At 31.4% G+C, this 18,409-nt stretch overlaps 3 protein-coding genes across 7 annotated transcripts; all 3 read left to right on the top strand.

Annotated features, from left to right (window-relative positions):
* The first annotated feature begins 2,021 nt into the window (after positions 1-2,021).
* On the top strand, positions 2,022-4,326 carry LOC109795913 (E3 ubiquitin-protein ligase AIRP2). 2 transcript variants are annotated; one of them, XM_020355482.3, is made up of 5 exons: positions 2,022-2,410; positions 2,693-2,855; positions 3,009-3,075; positions 3,204-3,444; positions 3,668-4,326. In XM_020355482.3, the coding sequence occupies exons 1-5, from the start codon at positions 2,322-2,324 to the stop codon at positions 3,876-3,878; spliced, it is 771 nt and encodes a 256-aa protein (XP_020211071.1). In that variant the 5' UTR covers positions 2,022-2,321; the 3' UTR covers positions 3,879-4,326. The 2 variants fall into 2 exon arrangements, with proteins under 2 accessions (XP_020211071.1, XP_020211079.1); XM_020355490.3 differs by having other exon boundaries at positions 2,023-2,410; positions 2,809-2,855.
* A 1,036-nt stretch (positions 4,327-5,362) lies between these two features.
* On the top strand, positions 5,363-13,756 carry TNO1 (TGN-related, localized SYP41 interacting protein). 4 transcript variants are annotated; one of them, XM_029275048.2, is made up of 9 exons: positions 5,363-5,520; positions 5,733-5,889; positions 5,985-6,296; positions 6,384-9,455; positions 9,814-10,990; positions 11,096-11,739; positions 12,189-12,336; positions 12,412-12,493; positions 13,198-13,756. In XM_029275048.2, exons 2-9 carry the CDS (start codon positions 5,782-5,784, stop codon positions 13,298-13,300), a joined length of 5,646 nt encoding a protein of 1,881 aa, XP_029130881.2. In that variant the 5' UTR covers positions 5,363-5,520; positions 5,733-5,781; the 3' UTR covers positions 13,301-13,756. The 4 variants fall into 4 exon arrangements, with proteins under 4 accessions (XP_029130881.2, XP_029130900.2, XP_029130890.2 ...); XM_029275067.2 differs by having other exon boundaries at positions 5,370-5,520; positions 5,742-5,889; XM_029275057.2 differs by having other exon boundaries at positions 5,371-5,563.
* Positions 13,757-14,997: 1,241 nt separating this feature from the next.
* LOC109798312 (protein NOI4) lies at positions 14,998-16,659 on the top strand. The gene is made up of 3 exons (XM_020358569.3): positions 14,998-15,131; positions 15,560-15,766; positions 16,336-16,659. Exons 1-3 carry the CDS (start codon positions 15,123-15,125, stop codon positions 16,360-16,362), a joined length of 243 nt encoding a protein of 80 aa, XP_020214158.1. The 5' UTR covers positions 14,998-15,122; the 3' UTR covers positions 16,363-16,659.
* The last annotated feature ends 1,750 nt before the right edge of the window (positions 16,660-18,409 follow it).

Genomic DNA, 18,409 nt, shown 5'->3' with positions numbered 1-18,409 from the left:
ATGTTATACATCTATACTCGCAAGTTGCAATTAGGATGATAAAAGAAAATTGTATCTATTATTTGTACAAGTAAAATTCGCTATAATATAAAAAAATAGACAAATCGATACTCAATAATTAATAGGGTGGGGATAAGTAATAAGATATTTGTTCTTATGGGTAATTATATTTTAAAGTTATTTATAAAAATATTTTAATTGATTTTAAGAATAAATATATTATTTAATTTTTTTTTAATACTTTTAACATTTCATTCAAAATAAAATAGAGATTTTTGGAAGACTAAAATTATACATTTACATAACTATAGATACAATAAGAGCATGTATGTCTTGTAATTATTATTCTCTTTTTGAATAAAATTTATATGCTTACTAAAAAATAGACAAAAAAAAATGAATTTAGACTAACTAAAAAATCATATCAATAATAAATTGTAATCGATTGACCGTGTAAAAGCACTTTTCACCAATAGAGAGTAATCATCTTATATTTATACGATTTTATTATTAAAGGTTAAAAAATATAAAATCATATAATATAATTTTATACTGTTATTTAATAAAAAATTATCATCTCCTATAAATTTATAAATTTTTATAATAGTTATATTAAAATTTTAAACACTTGATATAAAAAAAAAAAGCCATGTTTAAGCACCCAGCTAACCCGATTAAACAAATTTCATTACATCTCAATTATTCAATTTCTGAAATTCTAATACAATATTGGTTGAATCTCCCATCGTTTTTTAAATAAACAAAAAAAGACGTATAATATTTATATTTAAATTAAAAAAACCAGAATATACGATGGAATACGACAACGGAAAATCCTAGATAAGTTAGCCATGGTCATACTAGAATGAGGAGAGAGAATTGGGGAAAGGGAAAGAATAATAACATAACTTCTTAATAGTTTATAATATACAACGGACTTAAAATAGAAATTATGCAACACTGAGATTCCTAGCATGGACAACAATTATTTGAAAACAATTTTTACAAACATTAAAATCTAGGAAATAAAAGAATTTTTTTTTCATTAACTATTTAATAAAGAATTAAATATATAAAATGTATTATTTCTTATTCTTATAAGAATATTACTAATGAAAAATATTTAATAATTTTTATATAAAAAATTTGATCTATCACTGTTAATAAAAAAAAAGATTTAATGGATGAGGAATTTAAATGGAGTAATTCATTTATTTGAAGAATTTCAAATTTTTTAAGGTGAAATACCTTATTTGGATGAAAAATTTATAAGGAATTTGAAATTCAAGCATTTGTGAAATTCCTTGAAATAGTAAAATTTCAAATTCTCTCGTTAAAGTAAGAATTTGAAATTTCTCATATTTTTTTCTTCTTATTTCACTTATATATTTTATCTTATCTCTTATCTCTTCATGTTTTTAATTATTGAATATTCAAAAATATTTTTAAAATTATTAAATATTATTTAATATTAATTTTTAAAATGAGCTAATATTTATTTTTATAAAATTTAATTTAAAAATCCCAACAGATAAATATATTTTTAAAATCAATTTTATCATGGTAGAATTAAATTATCATATTCAACGTAACAATTTAAAATTTGAGAAATTTGAATTGACTTGTCCAAATAAAATATTTTAAGAATGATAAAAATTGAAATTAAAGTAATTCAAATACCAAAAATTTAAAATTATTTAAATTTATAAAATTCATTATCCAAACACATCATAAAACAGTATGATCTAATCACATTCCATTATAAGTTTATAAATAATAAATTTTTATAATATTAATACAAATTATAATTTTTAATAATTTTTTTTATTTGAATCATATATGAGTATTGAATTTTATAATCTATTTTTAATATTGTAAAAGTAAAAAAATAATAGTTAACTTAAGAGATTGAAATTGAGGTATTAATGAAATGAAGTTAAACACAAGTTGTTGTTGAGTGTGTTGTATGGATGATTCATTCTCGTAGTCGTAGGTATTATCTCGTCATGGGAAAAAACGCAATACGCAACGCATCGTTTGTCTTACGGCATTCCTTACCTCACCCACCGCAACACCCAAAAACCAAAACCCAACCACACTCTCCTCTTATATCCTCCCTAAAGCTTCTACCTTTTTCCCACAACACCAAGCCCTACTTTTTCTTCTCTTCCTTTCATCATCGCTCTGCTCTTTTTTCCTCAACACCATCTTCACTTCACTCTCTCACAACGAAAATTCCTTTTTTTTTTTTTTCCCTCTTTTTTCTGTCACCCTTCTTTGAGTTTATTCTGTGCTTCAACTTTCCACAAAGAGGGTAAAAGATGGCAATGATTCCGTACCACCTTTCTCGTTTACCTTACCACGATTCCCTCAAAGTACTCGAGGCTGATATACAGCACGCCAATGCTTTGTGAGTTTAAATTTTTAATTTTTCCTTCAATTAATTAACTTTCCTTTTGTGTGTATGTTTTTGGGCACTAGGAAAAAAGTGGGAGTGAAGGGTCTTCTCTGATTGTTGATTATTGTCTTTAATTGTTTGCTAATCAGTTATGTTTTTAGAAAAGGGACATAATTATTAATCAAGTTTTTACTCATAATAGGAATTTACTAATTACTTATGAATTTGTCAATTTGATTGTGAATTTTATTTTTTCCCCCCTCTGAATTTGGATTGTGTGTTGTGCCCCTCTAGGGCTGCTGCAATTCCCAGAGCCAAGGGTGGGACTCTTCTTCAAATGAAATTGGTTTACAATCACTTGGCTCCTCTCTTCCTGTTATTTCTACAATGGATGGATTGTTCTTGTGCAGGCTTTCTCCATAGGTATCTCAACCTCTTCCACATAATTATATACAAGGTATCTTTCTTTCTATTTCCTTCTGTTGTTCCATTGTTCTTTGTTCCTTTTTTTGTTTGACTTTTTGGACTGTTTGGCCAATAATAATACCTATGGTCTATATAATTGATCATGTTTTTCTTTTGCTGGTGTTGCTCTCATAATTTACCATAGGTACACAATGATGGTAGATCAAGCATGTCTACACATGGAAGGAAGGCCACAATTGGGGACTTTTATGGTGTGTGAATGTTTGACTTGTGAAAAAAAAGCTTTTTTATGATTTTTTTAATAGAAAGTGTAATCAATTTGTGGCTGTCATTGCTGACTATTCCTCATTGTTTATGTGATTATAAATTGAACTTTTAGCCGTTATATTGCCGTCTCTCCAGCGGCTTCATGGTAGTTTGGAGAAGTTGGAGGTTTGTGAAAAAGGGCAATCAAGCATAGAAGGTTCAAGTCATGGCAAGAAGGTGACCGAAGAAGGTGGGAAACTTACCAATGTTGATTTGCAAAGAGAAGATGAATGTGGGATTTGCTTAGAGCCTTGCACCAAAATGGTTTTACCCGGTTGCTGCCACGCCATGTGTATTAAATGCTACCGCAAGTGGTAATCAATATAGCTTCTGTTCATATTTTCATATTGAGTCTGTGTGCATACAAGTTTTAAGTGTTCTTGAGAGCTTGTGTATTGGAAAAAAAACTCATTATCTTCAGTAGAGAAGCTTACAGCAACTCTATTAAGAACAGGCTCATTGTCAACCATCAAATTTATATGCCATTGCCAATGGTTTGTTGTTTTGACATTTGTGCTGGACTTTTGTGACTCACAGGAACCGAAAATCGGAGTCTTGTCCTTTTTGCCGTGGTAGCTTGAGGAGAGTTAATTCAGAGGATCTATGGGTGTTAACTTGTAATGATGATGTTGTTGATGCAGAAACGGTTTCTAGGGAGGATTTGTTGCGTTTTTATCTCTATATCAGCAAGTTGCCAAAAGATCACCCAGATGCACTTTTTCTAATGTATTATGAATACTTGATTTAGTTCTCTACTACATAAGAAGAAAATTGTACAGATAGGAAATTCCGGACTGCAAATGTGAATAGAGTCTGGTGAAAAAAGAAAATACTTTGGTCATTTAATCACAGTTCTGGTACGAGAGATTTCTGGTTTTTAAGCCCAGAAAAACCATTCTTCTTACTCCTGTGATATATCTCCATTGTAGACATTGTTCTTGCAATTAACTTGGAATTCCTTGTATAAGGGTCCATTAAGGTAAATCATCACTTGTTGACACAGACTGATATTGAGAAGATGAATCTGTTCTGTGTAATTGTATGATTTTCTTTTTTACTTGCTTTGAAATATTATCTGTATGGGTAGCAACAGGAATAAACTGCTACAAAAGGTTCGATTGTAGAATAAAGATAAATGTACGATTTTATTATATCTTTGATATTATGACATGAATTGATTGTCTTTAAAACCTCAAGCATTTAGGTGTTGAAAGTATGTGGATGCTTTTATATTTAATGACGCTTTGTATTTGAAATTTTGCTCACAAGTTTGAATGGAGATTTATTGTGCTTTAATGCATTGTTTTTTCTTCTTCTAATTTTACCTACCCATTTTTGTTCCTATTCCTCCCAGTGCCACGGCACTCTTGTTAGTCGAAATGCTTCAACTTTTCAAGTCATCGACCTTTTAATTGAATTTGTTCCTTAATTTTCTAGGCTTCAACTTGGTCTATATTTTAAAATGATTTTAATAGAATATGATCAATATATATGAATATGTTAACGGAGTTGAAGTTAAAAAAATTGATATATTTGACATGGGAGCTAACAAGGCAACGTTTTGAGTAAGGACAATAGCTTCGATGTATTCAACACGTGCAACATTAATTAATAAGAGATATTCAAGATACAACATTAATGAGAGGAGATTTTTTCATCATCTCAGCGTGTCATATTATTATTTCTTTTATAGTCGATTTATTATCTGATTGGGTTGAATTATATGTTGAGCATGTTCGGGTGAATTTTCTGCAAGAAAACAAATCTCTATATATAAACTTTTTATAATTTATTTAAACAGACTCCGTATATATTTATATGCTAATTAATTAAAATTCAACAAGTATGCTATACCAGTCAATTGGACCCATTGAATGCATAGCAAAGACATGACCAATTACCAACAACGGCTAAAGGAAAAACAGAGAAAAAGTCAAACAGTGTGTAACAATTAAAGCAAGAGAGCAAACGCAGCCTTGACCTACTAAACGCTATTTTTTTTTTTTTTTTTGTCCATGGAGTATTCGACTAATCTTCTTGCTAGATTGGAGGCACCTCAAAAAGTGAGATAGCGGCAAGATTTGAACTCCTGACCTTGCTTAAGGGGTGGATCAACCCCTACCGCTAAACTAAACGCGCTCGATTGGTTTACATTTAAAATTAAATTAATCTTTTTATTTTAATTTATACAATGTGACGTATTACCTCTTCCTATCGTTTATGAGTGTGAAAGCAGCAGAAAGGTCAACGACGAGTCTCGCAACGATGCCGTTTACCACATAACAGTTTCTTTCAGGATTTGTAGCACCATAACAGCTGAATAAAAGTAATAAAAAAATTAAATAAAATCTGGTTCGAAAATTTTCTTTTCTTACAATCCGTCTTAACAGGTGCGCATTTACACTTTGTTTGGTTCTCACACTGCTATTTCAGGTTTTTGTAGTCAATTTCGTTTTAGGGTTTCTCTTCTGAAAAAAAGAAGAAGATATATATTGGCTCGTTTGGTTTATTTAAGATTGGATTGATTTGTCGAGATTTGATTTTGGATTTAATTGGTTTTAGTGCTTTTTAAGTTATCGTTTGCGTATTGTAATTGAAACAGAAATTGCAGATCCAAATCTTGTGTAGGAGTGAGGAATTTGAATGTTGAGATGTCTGATAATCACGTAGCGGAGCAGCATTCGGATTCGGGTCCTCGTGTGGGGCACGACCAATCAAATGCGGATACCGAATCAAACACTGATACTTTTCAAGATCAGGTACTTACCGGTTACCAAATTGTTCATTTCCTAAGCCATGAAAATTGGGGGAATGCGTGGTTTTGCTTTTGTATTAATGCGAGTGAGTGAAGCAGGGGGAGCGTGTTGATCCCAGAGATGGAGTTGAGGGGGACCATGAAGATGGAAAATCTGCAGAGGATACTGCCAGAGATGACATGTTTGTTGATTGCCCTGATGAGTTAACCACATTTGATGGTAGGCAAAAGGAGGAAGAAGCTGAAGCTGCAGCTGCGAAAAATGAAGATGACGTGTCGGACGAAAATCAAGTTATGCATCAACAACAGAGGCATTCTGTTGAATTGCGCAATGGAGTGGGAGATGCTTACTCCCCAGCCCAGCTGGAGGAAGCTGATCCTGAAAAAGAAAGTATTTTGCAGGAATACCAGGTTTGTGGTTTGCATTAAGAATAGTTTTAGCTATCACGGATAGAATTTGTCATCGAGTACTCATCATTTCTTTTTTGGGTTGGGCAGGAAGAAAGACAAACTGTCACTCGGGGAGTGCTTGATCTTCATTGTCAGCTAAAGACTCTCACTGGTCAACAGAATGAAGCTAAAGTTGGAGATAGGGAAGTGACTGATGTTCCATTGAGGGAGATGATAAAAGAATGTATGGAGTTTGTGAAAACTGCCTCAGAAGAGCGATCAAACAGTGAAACCACTGTAAGTAATCTTCGTGAACATCTATCTGTGAAGGACCGTGAGATAGAGGATCTTAATTCAAAGCTTGCTCAATTGATGGCGTCTAATGAAAGTTTGCAGGCTTCACCTGAAGCTCAGCCTGAAAAAGATCGTAATGTTGAGATTGTGATAGATAAGATGATATCCTCTCTTGCATCAGTTGTTACTCGAGAGCAAGTATTGGATGATACTATTAACGGGAAAATAGATTATATTGAGGAAGGCACTGCACATTTAATTGAAAAGTATAATCAGATTCTTTATGAAATTTATCAGCTTGGGCAATCTTTCTCTGAGGTAGGATTCGATACTAAAGAACAGGAATATGGGAACATACTTGCTGATGCTCGTGGTGGGTTACTGGAGCTCAAAAGAAAGGAAACAGAATTGGTTGAAAAACTGGCTCAGTTAGAAGATGAAAACCGGAAACTGGTGGACAATCTTGACAAGGAAAAGGTGAAAATAGGGACATTAAATTCTGAACTTGGAAATCTGAAAATGGAGCTTGAGCAGGAAAAGGTTAAATGTACTAATACCAAAGAAAAGCTTAGTATGGCTGTGACAAAAGGAAAGGCTTTGGTACAGCAGCGAGATTCATTAAAGATGTCTCTGGCTGATAAATCCAGTGAGCTTGAGAAATGTTTGATTGAATTGCAAGAGAAGTCAGTTGCACTTCAAGCTGCTGAACTTGTTAAGGAGGAGTTGGTCCAACGTGAAGATATGGTTGGGTCCCTGCAGAACTCATTAGAGGAAAAGAATGCAATTTTGGAGCAAGTGGAAGAAATCTTATCTCTTGCCAAACCTGATGAAAATGAAATGGTTGATGTGTCAGAGAGACTAAGTTGGCTTGTGGATGAAAGAAATACACTGAAGGATGCCTTCCTAGAGTTATGCAATGTGAAGGAAGCTCTATCTCTAGTGGACCTTCCAGAGCCTGTTTCATCATCTGATTTGGAATCCCAAATGAATTGGCTTATGGATTCTTTTCTTAGGGCCCGGGATGATATGCATACTCTACAGGAACAAATTTCCACAATCAAGGAAGAATCTTGCAAGTATATTGATCGCCTGAGTGTTTCTCTTTTGCTGGAGTTACAGGAAAAAGATTATCTTCTGTCAGAATTAAATGATTTGAGGTTCGAATATGATGAACTTGTTGGCAAGAACAATCAGATTTCTCTGGAGAAGGATCAGATAGTGAATACATTAGTCGATCTTTGTGGCCTGAACATTGAAGAGGAAGCGATTGATCAAATCTCTTCCAACACTTCTACAATCGCCAATTTATGCTTTCAAGTTATAAAAGAACAGAGTGGTCCCTTCTCTAGAGGATCTCATATTGATGCGGAGTTGTCTGACAGGATTCAAAGTCTCTTGTATGTTAGAGATCAGGGATTAATGCTCTATGAAGATATACTGGAAGAAGAGATGCTACTTAGATCAGATGTGAGTAAGCTGTCAAATGAGTTGAAAGTGGCATCTGAGGCAATTATAGCAATGAAAGAGGAAAGGAGTTCTCTGCTGCAAGATCTTGAACGATCAGAGGAGAAGATTGCCATGCTTAGGGATAAGTTGTCGATGGCAGTTAAGAAAGGAAAGGGGCTGGTTCAAGATAGGGACAATCTAAAAGGTCTTCTAAATGAAAAGAACTCAGAGATTGAGCAGTTGAAGATTGATTTACAGAAGCAAGAATCTGCAGTTTCTGAATACAGGGAGGAGATCAACAGATTGTCTAATGATGTGGAAAGCATCCCGAAGCTGGAGGCTGATCTTCTTGAAATGAAAAGGGACAGGAATCAGTTTGAACAGTTCTTAACAGAGAGCAATAACATGTTGCAGAAAGTGATGGAGTGTATTGATGGTATTGTTCTTCCAGTTGATCCAGTTTTTGATGAACCAATAGAAAAGGTGAAGTGGCTTGCTGGTTATGTCAGCGAATGCCAAGATGCTAAGGTACGTGTAGAACAAGAGTTGCATCTAGAGAAGGAGAAGGTCAGTGTACTTGAAATTAAATTAGCAGAAGCCCAAGCAACTGTAAAATCCCTTGAACAGGAATTATTATCTTCAGATGACAATGTTTCTCAACTTGCTGAAGAAAAAACAGAGTTAGAACGTGGGAAGGCAAAAGTTGAGGAAGAGTTAAGTAAAGTTAAAGAAAAAATTGCTGAGGTTTGTAGCACTACTAAGTCACTTGAAGATGCCTTGTCACAAGCAGAAAAAGATATTTCTATTCTTTCCGAAGAGAAACAGCAGACTCAAGTTAGTAGAGTTGCTGCAGAGCGAGAGTTAGAGAGTGTTAAAGATGAAGCACTCAAGCAAACAAGCAAACTGGCAGAGGCCTACAGGACCATAAAGGATCTAGAAGATAAACTATCTCAGGTTGAGGATAATGTCAATTTATTGACTGAAAAGTATAATGCCGATCAAATTGTGAAGAATGACATGGAAAATGAATTGAAGAAGCTGCAAGATGAAGCTGCAAATCACGATAGCAAATTGGTAGGTGCCTCTGAAACTATAAAATCACTGGAGGGTGCATTATCAAAGGCACAAGATGATATTTCTGCCTTAGAAGATGCAAATAAAATTGCAAAACAGGAGATATCTTCCCTTGGTTTTAAGTTAAATTCATGCATGGATGAGTTGGCTGGAAAGAATGGCAGCTTAGAAAACAGGTCCTTACAGCTCGTTGAACTTCTTAATGATCTTCAGGTGCTCATGAAAGACACTACTCTATTTCCCAGAATAAAACAATGCTTTGAGAGGAAATGTGAGACCCTGAAGAACATGAATCTTGTTGTGAACAAAATAAGAGATAATGTTGCCTTGACTGCAAATGAATCAAAAGAAGAGCTTGTGATGGAGGTAATATTGTTACCTGTTAGCACCCTCTTTTTTTTTTTTTTCTCTTATTATTTTGTCCTGTTGTGTGAATTTAATACTGATTTAACCTACATAAATATGATGTCCAAGTCTCCTGACCATTAAGATAGATGTATCCACATATGATTGGGAATTTTGGTGGTTATTAATGCATAATGCTTTCAAGTGTTCATTGATTAGAAATTACACGGAGCTTTTGATATCAGATGTGTGTTGTTTCAATTTGTTCTGTTAAATCATTCTGTGTGTCTATCTCTATTGGTGTCTTTGTTAATATAGCTTGGTCTATTTGTTTTTTCATTGTATGTATTTTTCTTATATTTGGTGTTGTTTGTTCCAGGAAAATCCACTTGTGGGAAAAACATTCTTGGATGGCCTTGAAACTTTTGAAATTGAACTAGACAATAGAGAGGTCGAGGGTGCCGATATTGACACCATAATCTCATTATTTGAAAATATTGCGAAAGGATTTCATTTCAGAAACAAACACATTGCAGATAAGTTTGATGAATTTTCGGATTCTATGGATGAGTTTATTTCTCCTCTCCATGAAAAACTACTGGAAACAGAGACCATCTCAACAGCTATTGTTGGGCACATGGAAATTATGAAAGAAAAAACAAATACAATGGAGAAGTTGAAAGAAGACCAGGAAAACATTATTGCCACATTAGAAAATAATGTCAGTGTATTGCTATCTGCATGCATTGATTCTACTGTTGCACTTCAGACTGAAGTTGACAAGAATCTTGGGCAGGCAGGCTCCATTTCTGATGTTAAGTTAAACCTTGAAGCAGGTGCACAAGAAGAACATCAGAAGAACAGCAAATATGTGGAAGCCACACAAAATTTGATGAATGCTTCTAGAAAAGCTCAAACTTTGATTGAACAGTTCAAATGTAGAAGTGAGCAGGTAGATGCAACAATTGAAGATTTGCAGAATAAATTGAAAGAAACAACAGATGCTTTTAAACTAGTGACAGATGAGAGAGACTTGAATAAAAACAGAGTTTTGGAGCTGGAGTCTGACATTCAAGCACTACAAAGTGCTTGTGGTGAGCTTAAGGATAAGTTAGAGGGTTATCGTGCCCTAGAAGAAAAAATCGAGGAAAAAGAGGCTGAGATTTCATCAATGCACAATGCTTTTAAATTAGTCACAGAAGAGAGAGACTTGAATAAAAACAGAGTTTTGCAGCTGGAGTCTGATATTCAATCACTGCAAAATGCTTGTAGTGAGCTTAAGAATAAGTTAGAGGGTTATCGCATCCTAGAAGAAAAGTTGGAGGAAAAAGAGTCTGAGATTTCATCAATGCGCAATGCTTTTGAATTAGTCACAGATGAGAGAGACTTTAATAAAAACAGAGTTTTGCAGCTGGAGTCTGATATTCAATCAGTGCAAAATGCTTGTAGTGAGCTTAAGGATAAATCAGAGGGTTATCATGCCCTAGAAGAAAAATTGGAGGAAAAAGAGGCTGAGATTTCATCAATGCACAATGCTTTGTTGGCAAAAGAAGAAGGTAAAAAAATTTGAAATCTTTCTTGACTTAACCATATTGGATTTTATTTAACTTGCATATGTTGATTTACTTGTTTATGACTTGATTTCCTTTTTCTATCGGCAGAAAGCTCCCTCCTTCCAGCATCTCAAATGAGAGATCTCTTTGACAAGATAGATAGGTTCAAAATCCCTATTGTAGAGTCTGAAGAAGATGATTTGGAGCCACATACTTCAGCTCCTATGAAAAAACTCTTTTACATTATTGATAGTGTTACAAGGTTGCATAATCAAATAAACTCTGTGTCTCATGATAAAGAAAAGCTGCAATCAATCCTTGAAACTAAGGATCTTGAAATTCAGGATCTGAAGGAGGAAGTCAAACAGCTCAATAGAAATTATGAAGACTCAAAAATGATCAAGAATGAATTGTCTGAGCTCACCTATTTATTAGAAAAAATTATGGATATTTTGGGAGCCAGTGAATGGGTAATAGATAGAAAATCTAAAGGTGTAAAGGAATTAATGCCAGCTTTGGAAAAGCATATCAATGGCATTCTATCAGAATCTGAAAATTCAAAATCAAAGGCCCTGGAACTTGATATTAAGTTAGTTGGCAGTCAGAAGATTATTGATGAATTAAGGACAAAGGTTAAATTACTTGAAGATTCACTCCAAGATAGGACTTCTCAACCAGACATTGTCCAGGAGAGGAGCATATATGAAGCATCCTCGTTAGCTTCTGGATCTGAAATAACTGAAGTTGAAGAGGTGGTAAATTTTTTCTAACCTTAAATTTCTTGATGTGATATCACTAGCGAGTCTGTTGGGCTATATAAGTTCAAATGTTTATTCGATGATTCATAATTTGTTTTTAAATGAAAAACATATTAGCTGTGATCCTTTTCCTGACATAATATAGATGGTTTACCGTGCATTGTCATTTGATACTTGTCTTTGTCTTTTTGAATTAATTGCTTCTGAAATATGACAAATAGATATGCCTACATGTGCTTTATTTTTTTCTTGAACTAAAAGCAGATGAACTAGAAGTTCTTTTCGAAGGGTTATTTCTTCCCCTATACATATTGGAACTTTATTTGATTATGGTTGATCACATCTTGTTTTTTCTTTTATTAATTCATTGTGATGCATTCTCAAAGCATGCATTTAAGTGATCAAGGGAAATGCATATATAAGGTGTTATCTTCTTTTCACAGGGATCACTTGGCAAGAAACCAATTTCTCCTGTCCCACCGGCTGCTCATGTGCGGAATATGCGAAAAGGATCTACTGATCATCTAGCACTTGATATTAGTTTGGAGTCTGATAATTTGATCAAGAGGGCAGATAAGGATGAAGATAAAGGTAATTACGAGTTTCTCATTATTGTGAATTGCTTGATTCAAAAATTTGAAGGCTTAATTCTAGAACACTTTGCAGGCCATCTATTCAAGTCTCTGAACACTTCTGGATTTGTACCGAAACAGGGAAAGCTCATTGCAGATCGTATTGATGGACTCTGGTAAATTCCTGTTTGGTAATTTGTTGTATCTTTTTGTTTTTGACAATGGTAAAGAATGAGTATCAGAAATTGTTTGTATCAACTTTTTAACATATAAGCAATCGTAGAATTCACATGGTAAAATAAAATTGATGTAGGTTGAAATGTTGAAAGCAGAATAATTAAAATCCTTAATATGATAAGCATGTACTAGACTGTTAAAATGGTTTCATTCTATAGGAAAAAATTAAATGCTGCATATATTTGGAGTTGTTTGGAGAAAAAATGATCTTTCTCATAGTATCAAATCAACATACTCCTAATGACATTTTCCTTGGAATATATGGTTTAAAGATTTGTTTAAAAAGTAAAACTCAATTTTAGTATGGAAGGTGATTCTGCCCTGAATGATTGGAATTGATTTATTGGTGTTGTTTAATTTGTTTAAGGATAAAACTGCTGAAATCATTCAACATCAGAGGTAACTAAATGCATTCAGTAGCATTATAGCAACCATTTTTTAATAAATCATTAAAATTTAGTAAATTCATCTCTGTAATATTAAAGCTAATAGTTTCTTTTAATTGTATTTCAATACTTACATTACATTGCAAATCCAATGTTTTTATCGTTGAGAATTCAACACTAAATTTTTACTGATGCAAATTTTCATGTTTATAATTTGGTCAAACATTCTTAAATTGGAATTTAATTTCCCTATGCAGGGTATCTGGTGGTAGGGTTCTTATGAGTCGTCCTAGAGCAAGATTAGGGCTTATTGGTTATGTGCTTATCTTGCATATGTGGCTACTGGTGACGATCTTGTAGAAGAGTTGTGATCAAACCTACCTGGACTGCTCAAAATTGAAGGTCCTGCATCTGCAAATTGTATTATAGATATAAAAGTGTCCCTTTTTATTCGTGTCTTTCTTTTTGCTTCCTAATGAAGCCTAACCTGTTTTTCTCTAGTCTCGTCAAATCCACTATTTGTTCTCTCTGCAATCACATTTTAGGGATTCAGAGATTCTGGTCTTCAATGTTTGGGCTCATTTTTTGGTAGCCTTCTTTCTTTAAAAACAAAGCCCCTCCATTGTATTGGCCTAAAGTTGTTTTAATATTAAAGGATGTGGTGGGTAGAAAATAGGTAGATGAATTTTTTCGCATGTTAATGTAATAAAAATGTAGAACGATTTTAAGATTGATTCATTTATACCTCAAGCAGTGAATCAAAATGAAGATACAGATACCAATGAAGGGTAATTCATTTCTATTTTTGAAGGAAAACTCTGTCAAATTTGCACTTTTGTTTGCTTTCAATTTATGGGTAACCATCTATATTTATTTATTTTAAAGGTTTAATTATTTTTGTTTCCTATTAATATCTGTCATCTATTGTTATAAGAATTGAAAGATGAAATTTATAAAATTATAAAGAGTAAAAAAAACAAACAAAATGGTATTACAAAATCTAAAATAAAACAGTTTTAACTATAGACATTTAATTGTAAAGTTTATGAAACTAATTAAAAAGGTAATTTAACCTATAGTTAAACTCTGATTTTGCAACGGAAACAGGTTATTGGAGAGGAATGTAAGAGTTCGATTTATACTATGTTGGTGGATTCCTTTATATTAGGGTCATGTATAACGAAAATAGTTGTTTTTTATGTTTACAGCAAAAAATCGTTCTTATTTAAAAAATGTGAAAATAATAAATCTTGTTTATATAAATCAAATGTAGATTATTAAGATTAAGATATGATTAGTGGAAAAGGTTATAGATATTTATTTTAGTTTTAATCATTCAAATAATATTGAACGATCAATATTTATTAGTTTTTTAATGACTGTAATAATTATTACTCTTTTTTATATAATAATTAATGATTTTTACCCAATGTATATCGCTAGCATTTTGGATGAGTTGTTAATCGACATTTCTTCATATTTTGTTCTAGGCATTTATTTATTTTACCCAATTTCTAGTTCTACTGAATATTACAAAACTTCATTCTCATAGATTCAGTATGCATGATCTTTCTTATAACCATCTCCATCTTCTCAAATACCATGCGATGCAATACATGTAAGCTTCGGCCTATGTCATTTCTAAGATTTAGATTTTTTTTACATACAACAAAATAACATATAACAAGGTGTGAAAAAAAATTAGCATGGTACAAAGGATTAACAAAGAAGAAAAAAGATTCCAATCTTAGACTCTCCCGATATCTTTCTTTAGAAAAAAAATGATAGAATGTAAATATTTTTTTAATGTTATAAAGTACAAAAAAAAGAATTTTTTATAAAGCTCAAATATACGTTTTTGTTTGTTGCTCTAATGTGGAAGGGTACACCAAATTATTTACTGTAAATAGTTTAACTGTTACTATTTTGTAACGGAAAGCATTTGGTTTGTGCTATTGTTAACAAAAAAAATGTTGATAATTAAATAAACCTTGATTTGGATGAGTTGGCCACGCAAACCCAACAGCTAATTTTCGTTGCACTTGGTTTCCTCTTTCTCGTACCTTTTATTATAAAGTTATACATTCCACCCTTTTCTTTCCACATTCAATTTTACTTCTTCCCTCGTGTTTCATGTTCTTGTAATTTCAGGTTTTGTTGAATATCACAAAGCATCAATCTCATGGCTTCGGTATGATCTTCTCAATTACCATGCATTGCATGTTGGCTTCTTTTTTGTTATGTCATTTCCAAAACATAGAAAAAAACACAAACTTCCAATTTTGTAGACTCAAATGATTGAATGCAAATGTCTGGATAGAATCTATTTGGACTCAATGATAGATTCTCTGATGAAATAAACAAGAAAAAATTCAATATTTGTCCATAATTAACCAATTTATGTAAGAAAAAAAAATGGCTAAAAACCTCCATGCATGCATCTAGCTATCTAAGGTTTTTCATAATTGTATATATGTTTTTGTTCTTTCCAACGAAATCTAGGCAGGAATGAAATTCAGATATACATATTATTCTCTTTGTTGCCTTAAGATGATGCGCAATATGCAATATATGCAATAGCAAAAGCTTTCCTCAATGAATCATTTGTTTGGTGTATAGTATGATGAACAACAAGGAAAGCCTTTACCCAAGTTTGGGGAATGGGATGTAAATGATCCTGCCTCAGCTGAAGGATTCACTGTTATATTCAACAAGGCCAGAGATGAGAAAAAAATTGCTTCAGCATCTGGAAGATTCCCTTCTCAGCGTAGACATGATTCTCGCAATCGTAAGGGTCAACAAAAATGCAAGAGTAGTGCCTCAAAGGTAAATTTATTCATTTCTAAGTTGTTTCTAATTCTAAACCCTTTAAATGTGTGAGAAAGTATCATATAGTTACAATCACTATATGTTTATATCTATGGTCTCGATCAATCTCCATCTGACACATAAGTGAAAGAATTCAGTTATGTATTAGGTATAGATTCTCTAGAACCATTATAGTTTTGAATCATTTAATAATTTATCCGTGATGTATACTTTTTGTATTGATAATGATGATTATGTTCATGGTCAACAAAAATTCAAGAGTGCCTCAAAAGTAAATTTATTCATTCACAAGTTGTTTCTAATTCTAAATCCTTTAAATTTACGATAAATTAGTATATAGTGACAATCATTGCATGATCATGTTCATGGTTTCGATTAATTTTCATATAACACAATAAGCGAAAGAATTCGGTGATGTATCACCTGAAAATTATCTAGAACTATATTAGTTTTAAACTGCTTAATTATTCCTCCTTATTGTACACCATTTGCATTGATATTTGATAATGATGATTATGTTTATTTTCATTGTGAGCTGAATTATATGTACATGGTTTTGGTTGCAGAAGAAATGGCTTTGCTTTGGCCCTTAGACAAGGATGAGGACAAACGTGTTCCATGATGCTATAATTATTTATTCTCAATCTTATTACTTTCCTTCTGAGGACACGGGTGAAGTAGAACGAAATGAAAGAAAAAAAGAAAAAAAAATAGGGCAGCATGCTCTTCAACTCCTGGTTTAGCTTCTAGTTGTTTCATGTATTTGTGTTATTTATAAATGCAACATATATATCCACAAACTAATGTAAATACATGAATCAATGACAACTTTTTTGCTAATGGAGTAAAGCATATTTGCCCACCAAATTTTGTTGTTGATGATAACTAAGAAACTTTGCTAACCTTTGAATTCTAATTTGTATGTTTTTTTTAAAAAAAATATTGATATCAATGATTAATTTTCATTGATAAACCTAATTAACATTTTTAATTAAATATTTCCTCTCAATCACTTTTTAATTTATATACAAGACTCAAACTTAAAATCTTGATTAAAAATATCAATTTTAATATTACTAGTATAAGAACAACTTATTAATTTAATGAATATATTTAGATGTTTATAAAGTAGTTTCTTCCATTGATTTATATGTCGGGATCACGACTAATATTGTTTTGGTTGATTGAAAGAAAACATGAAAATATATTTATACCAAAATATTGGTGACCAAGTTTTGGTTGAAAGTTGAAAGTGTGGTTGTTTGATTTGAAATTTTAGATACCATAGTAATTATACCATGATCACAAGACGTATAAAGTAGCTGGAAAGAGTGATGTTATCTATTATTTAATTAATAATATAAAGAAAAAAATTCTACAATAATTTCTTTCCCTCCAATTCCCTCCAAAAATTTTCTATATAATGTTATTATAAAAATAAAATAAACTAATAACTACTATTTTTTTCATATAAAACTTCTTCTTAATAATTCCCTCCAATAAATATGTTCTAAATATTTATTTCTTCCGATAGTAAATAACTTATAAAAATGTTACTTCAATATATTTGTATTTACAAATTTTGCAATAGATAAATTTAGCATTAACATCTCTTATACATTAGTAGTTATTTACTAATTATTAATAATTATAAATATAACTACTAATTATTAGTAATAAAGGTAATTAGTCCTGAAAATTGAATTAATCGTTTTGTATTTACAAATTTTGCAAAAGATAAATTTAATATCAACACCTCTTATACATTAATAACTATTTACTAAGTATTAATAATTATAAATATAACTACTAATTATTAGTAATAAAGGTAATTAATCCTGAAAATTGAATTAATCGTTTAATTAGTTATGTTGTATTAGTTCTTCAATTTTGTAAATTAAATAAATATAAAGATAAAGATAAAATATATATTTCCTTCAATATTTGAAACAATTTCAAAAGTATTATTAATATTAATATAATATTTAATTCATATTAATTTCATAAGTGATGAAAATATCAAATATATTTTATGAAATAAAGATGCAGAATTGGATGTCATCAAATAATACATGATTTAAGTATATTGTTTAATAATTTTTCTTATATCTTAATTTTACAATAATATTAAAATTAATTATATTAAAAATAATTTTTTCATGTATATAGGATGGATGAAAAGACAAACTTAAATTACTCAAGTTGTGACTCAAATTACTGGTGATAACAAATCAAGTTAATTGAATCTTCCAAGTAATGGTACTTTTGTTATATATTTGTTTACTAATATTGATTTATATATTGTATTCCCATATTGTTTTTCATTATATTTATAATTGGTAATTAGTAAATAATAAGGTAATGTGTGATTTAATTTGAACTTTTAATATATTTTTCATAATATAGTATGCATAATTAAAAAAAATATATGACATTTAATATGAATGCATAATATATTTTTTCTAATGTCTCTGATAATAAAAACAAATTTATTTATGTAGACAATTAATGAAGATATCAACTCATAAAGTGAAAGTACATGAAATAGTTAATCTTGAACAAACTCAATCATGTACGATAAATTCAACAAAAGAAAATTAATATAGAGAAAGTAGAATGGTATATTTATTAGTTTTTTTA

The sequence above is a fragment of the Cajanus cajan genome, chromosome 3, assembly GCF_000230855.2.
Source record: "Cajanus cajan strain Asha chromosome 3, NIPB_CcT2T_4, whole genome shotgun sequence".
Lineage (NCBI taxonomy): Eukaryota > Viridiplantae > Streptophyta > Magnoliopsida > Fabales > Fabaceae > Cajanus > Cajanus cajan.
The sequence above is the reverse complement of the archived record's forward strand: the minus strand, read 5'-3'. Positions and strand labels throughout refer to the sequence as shown.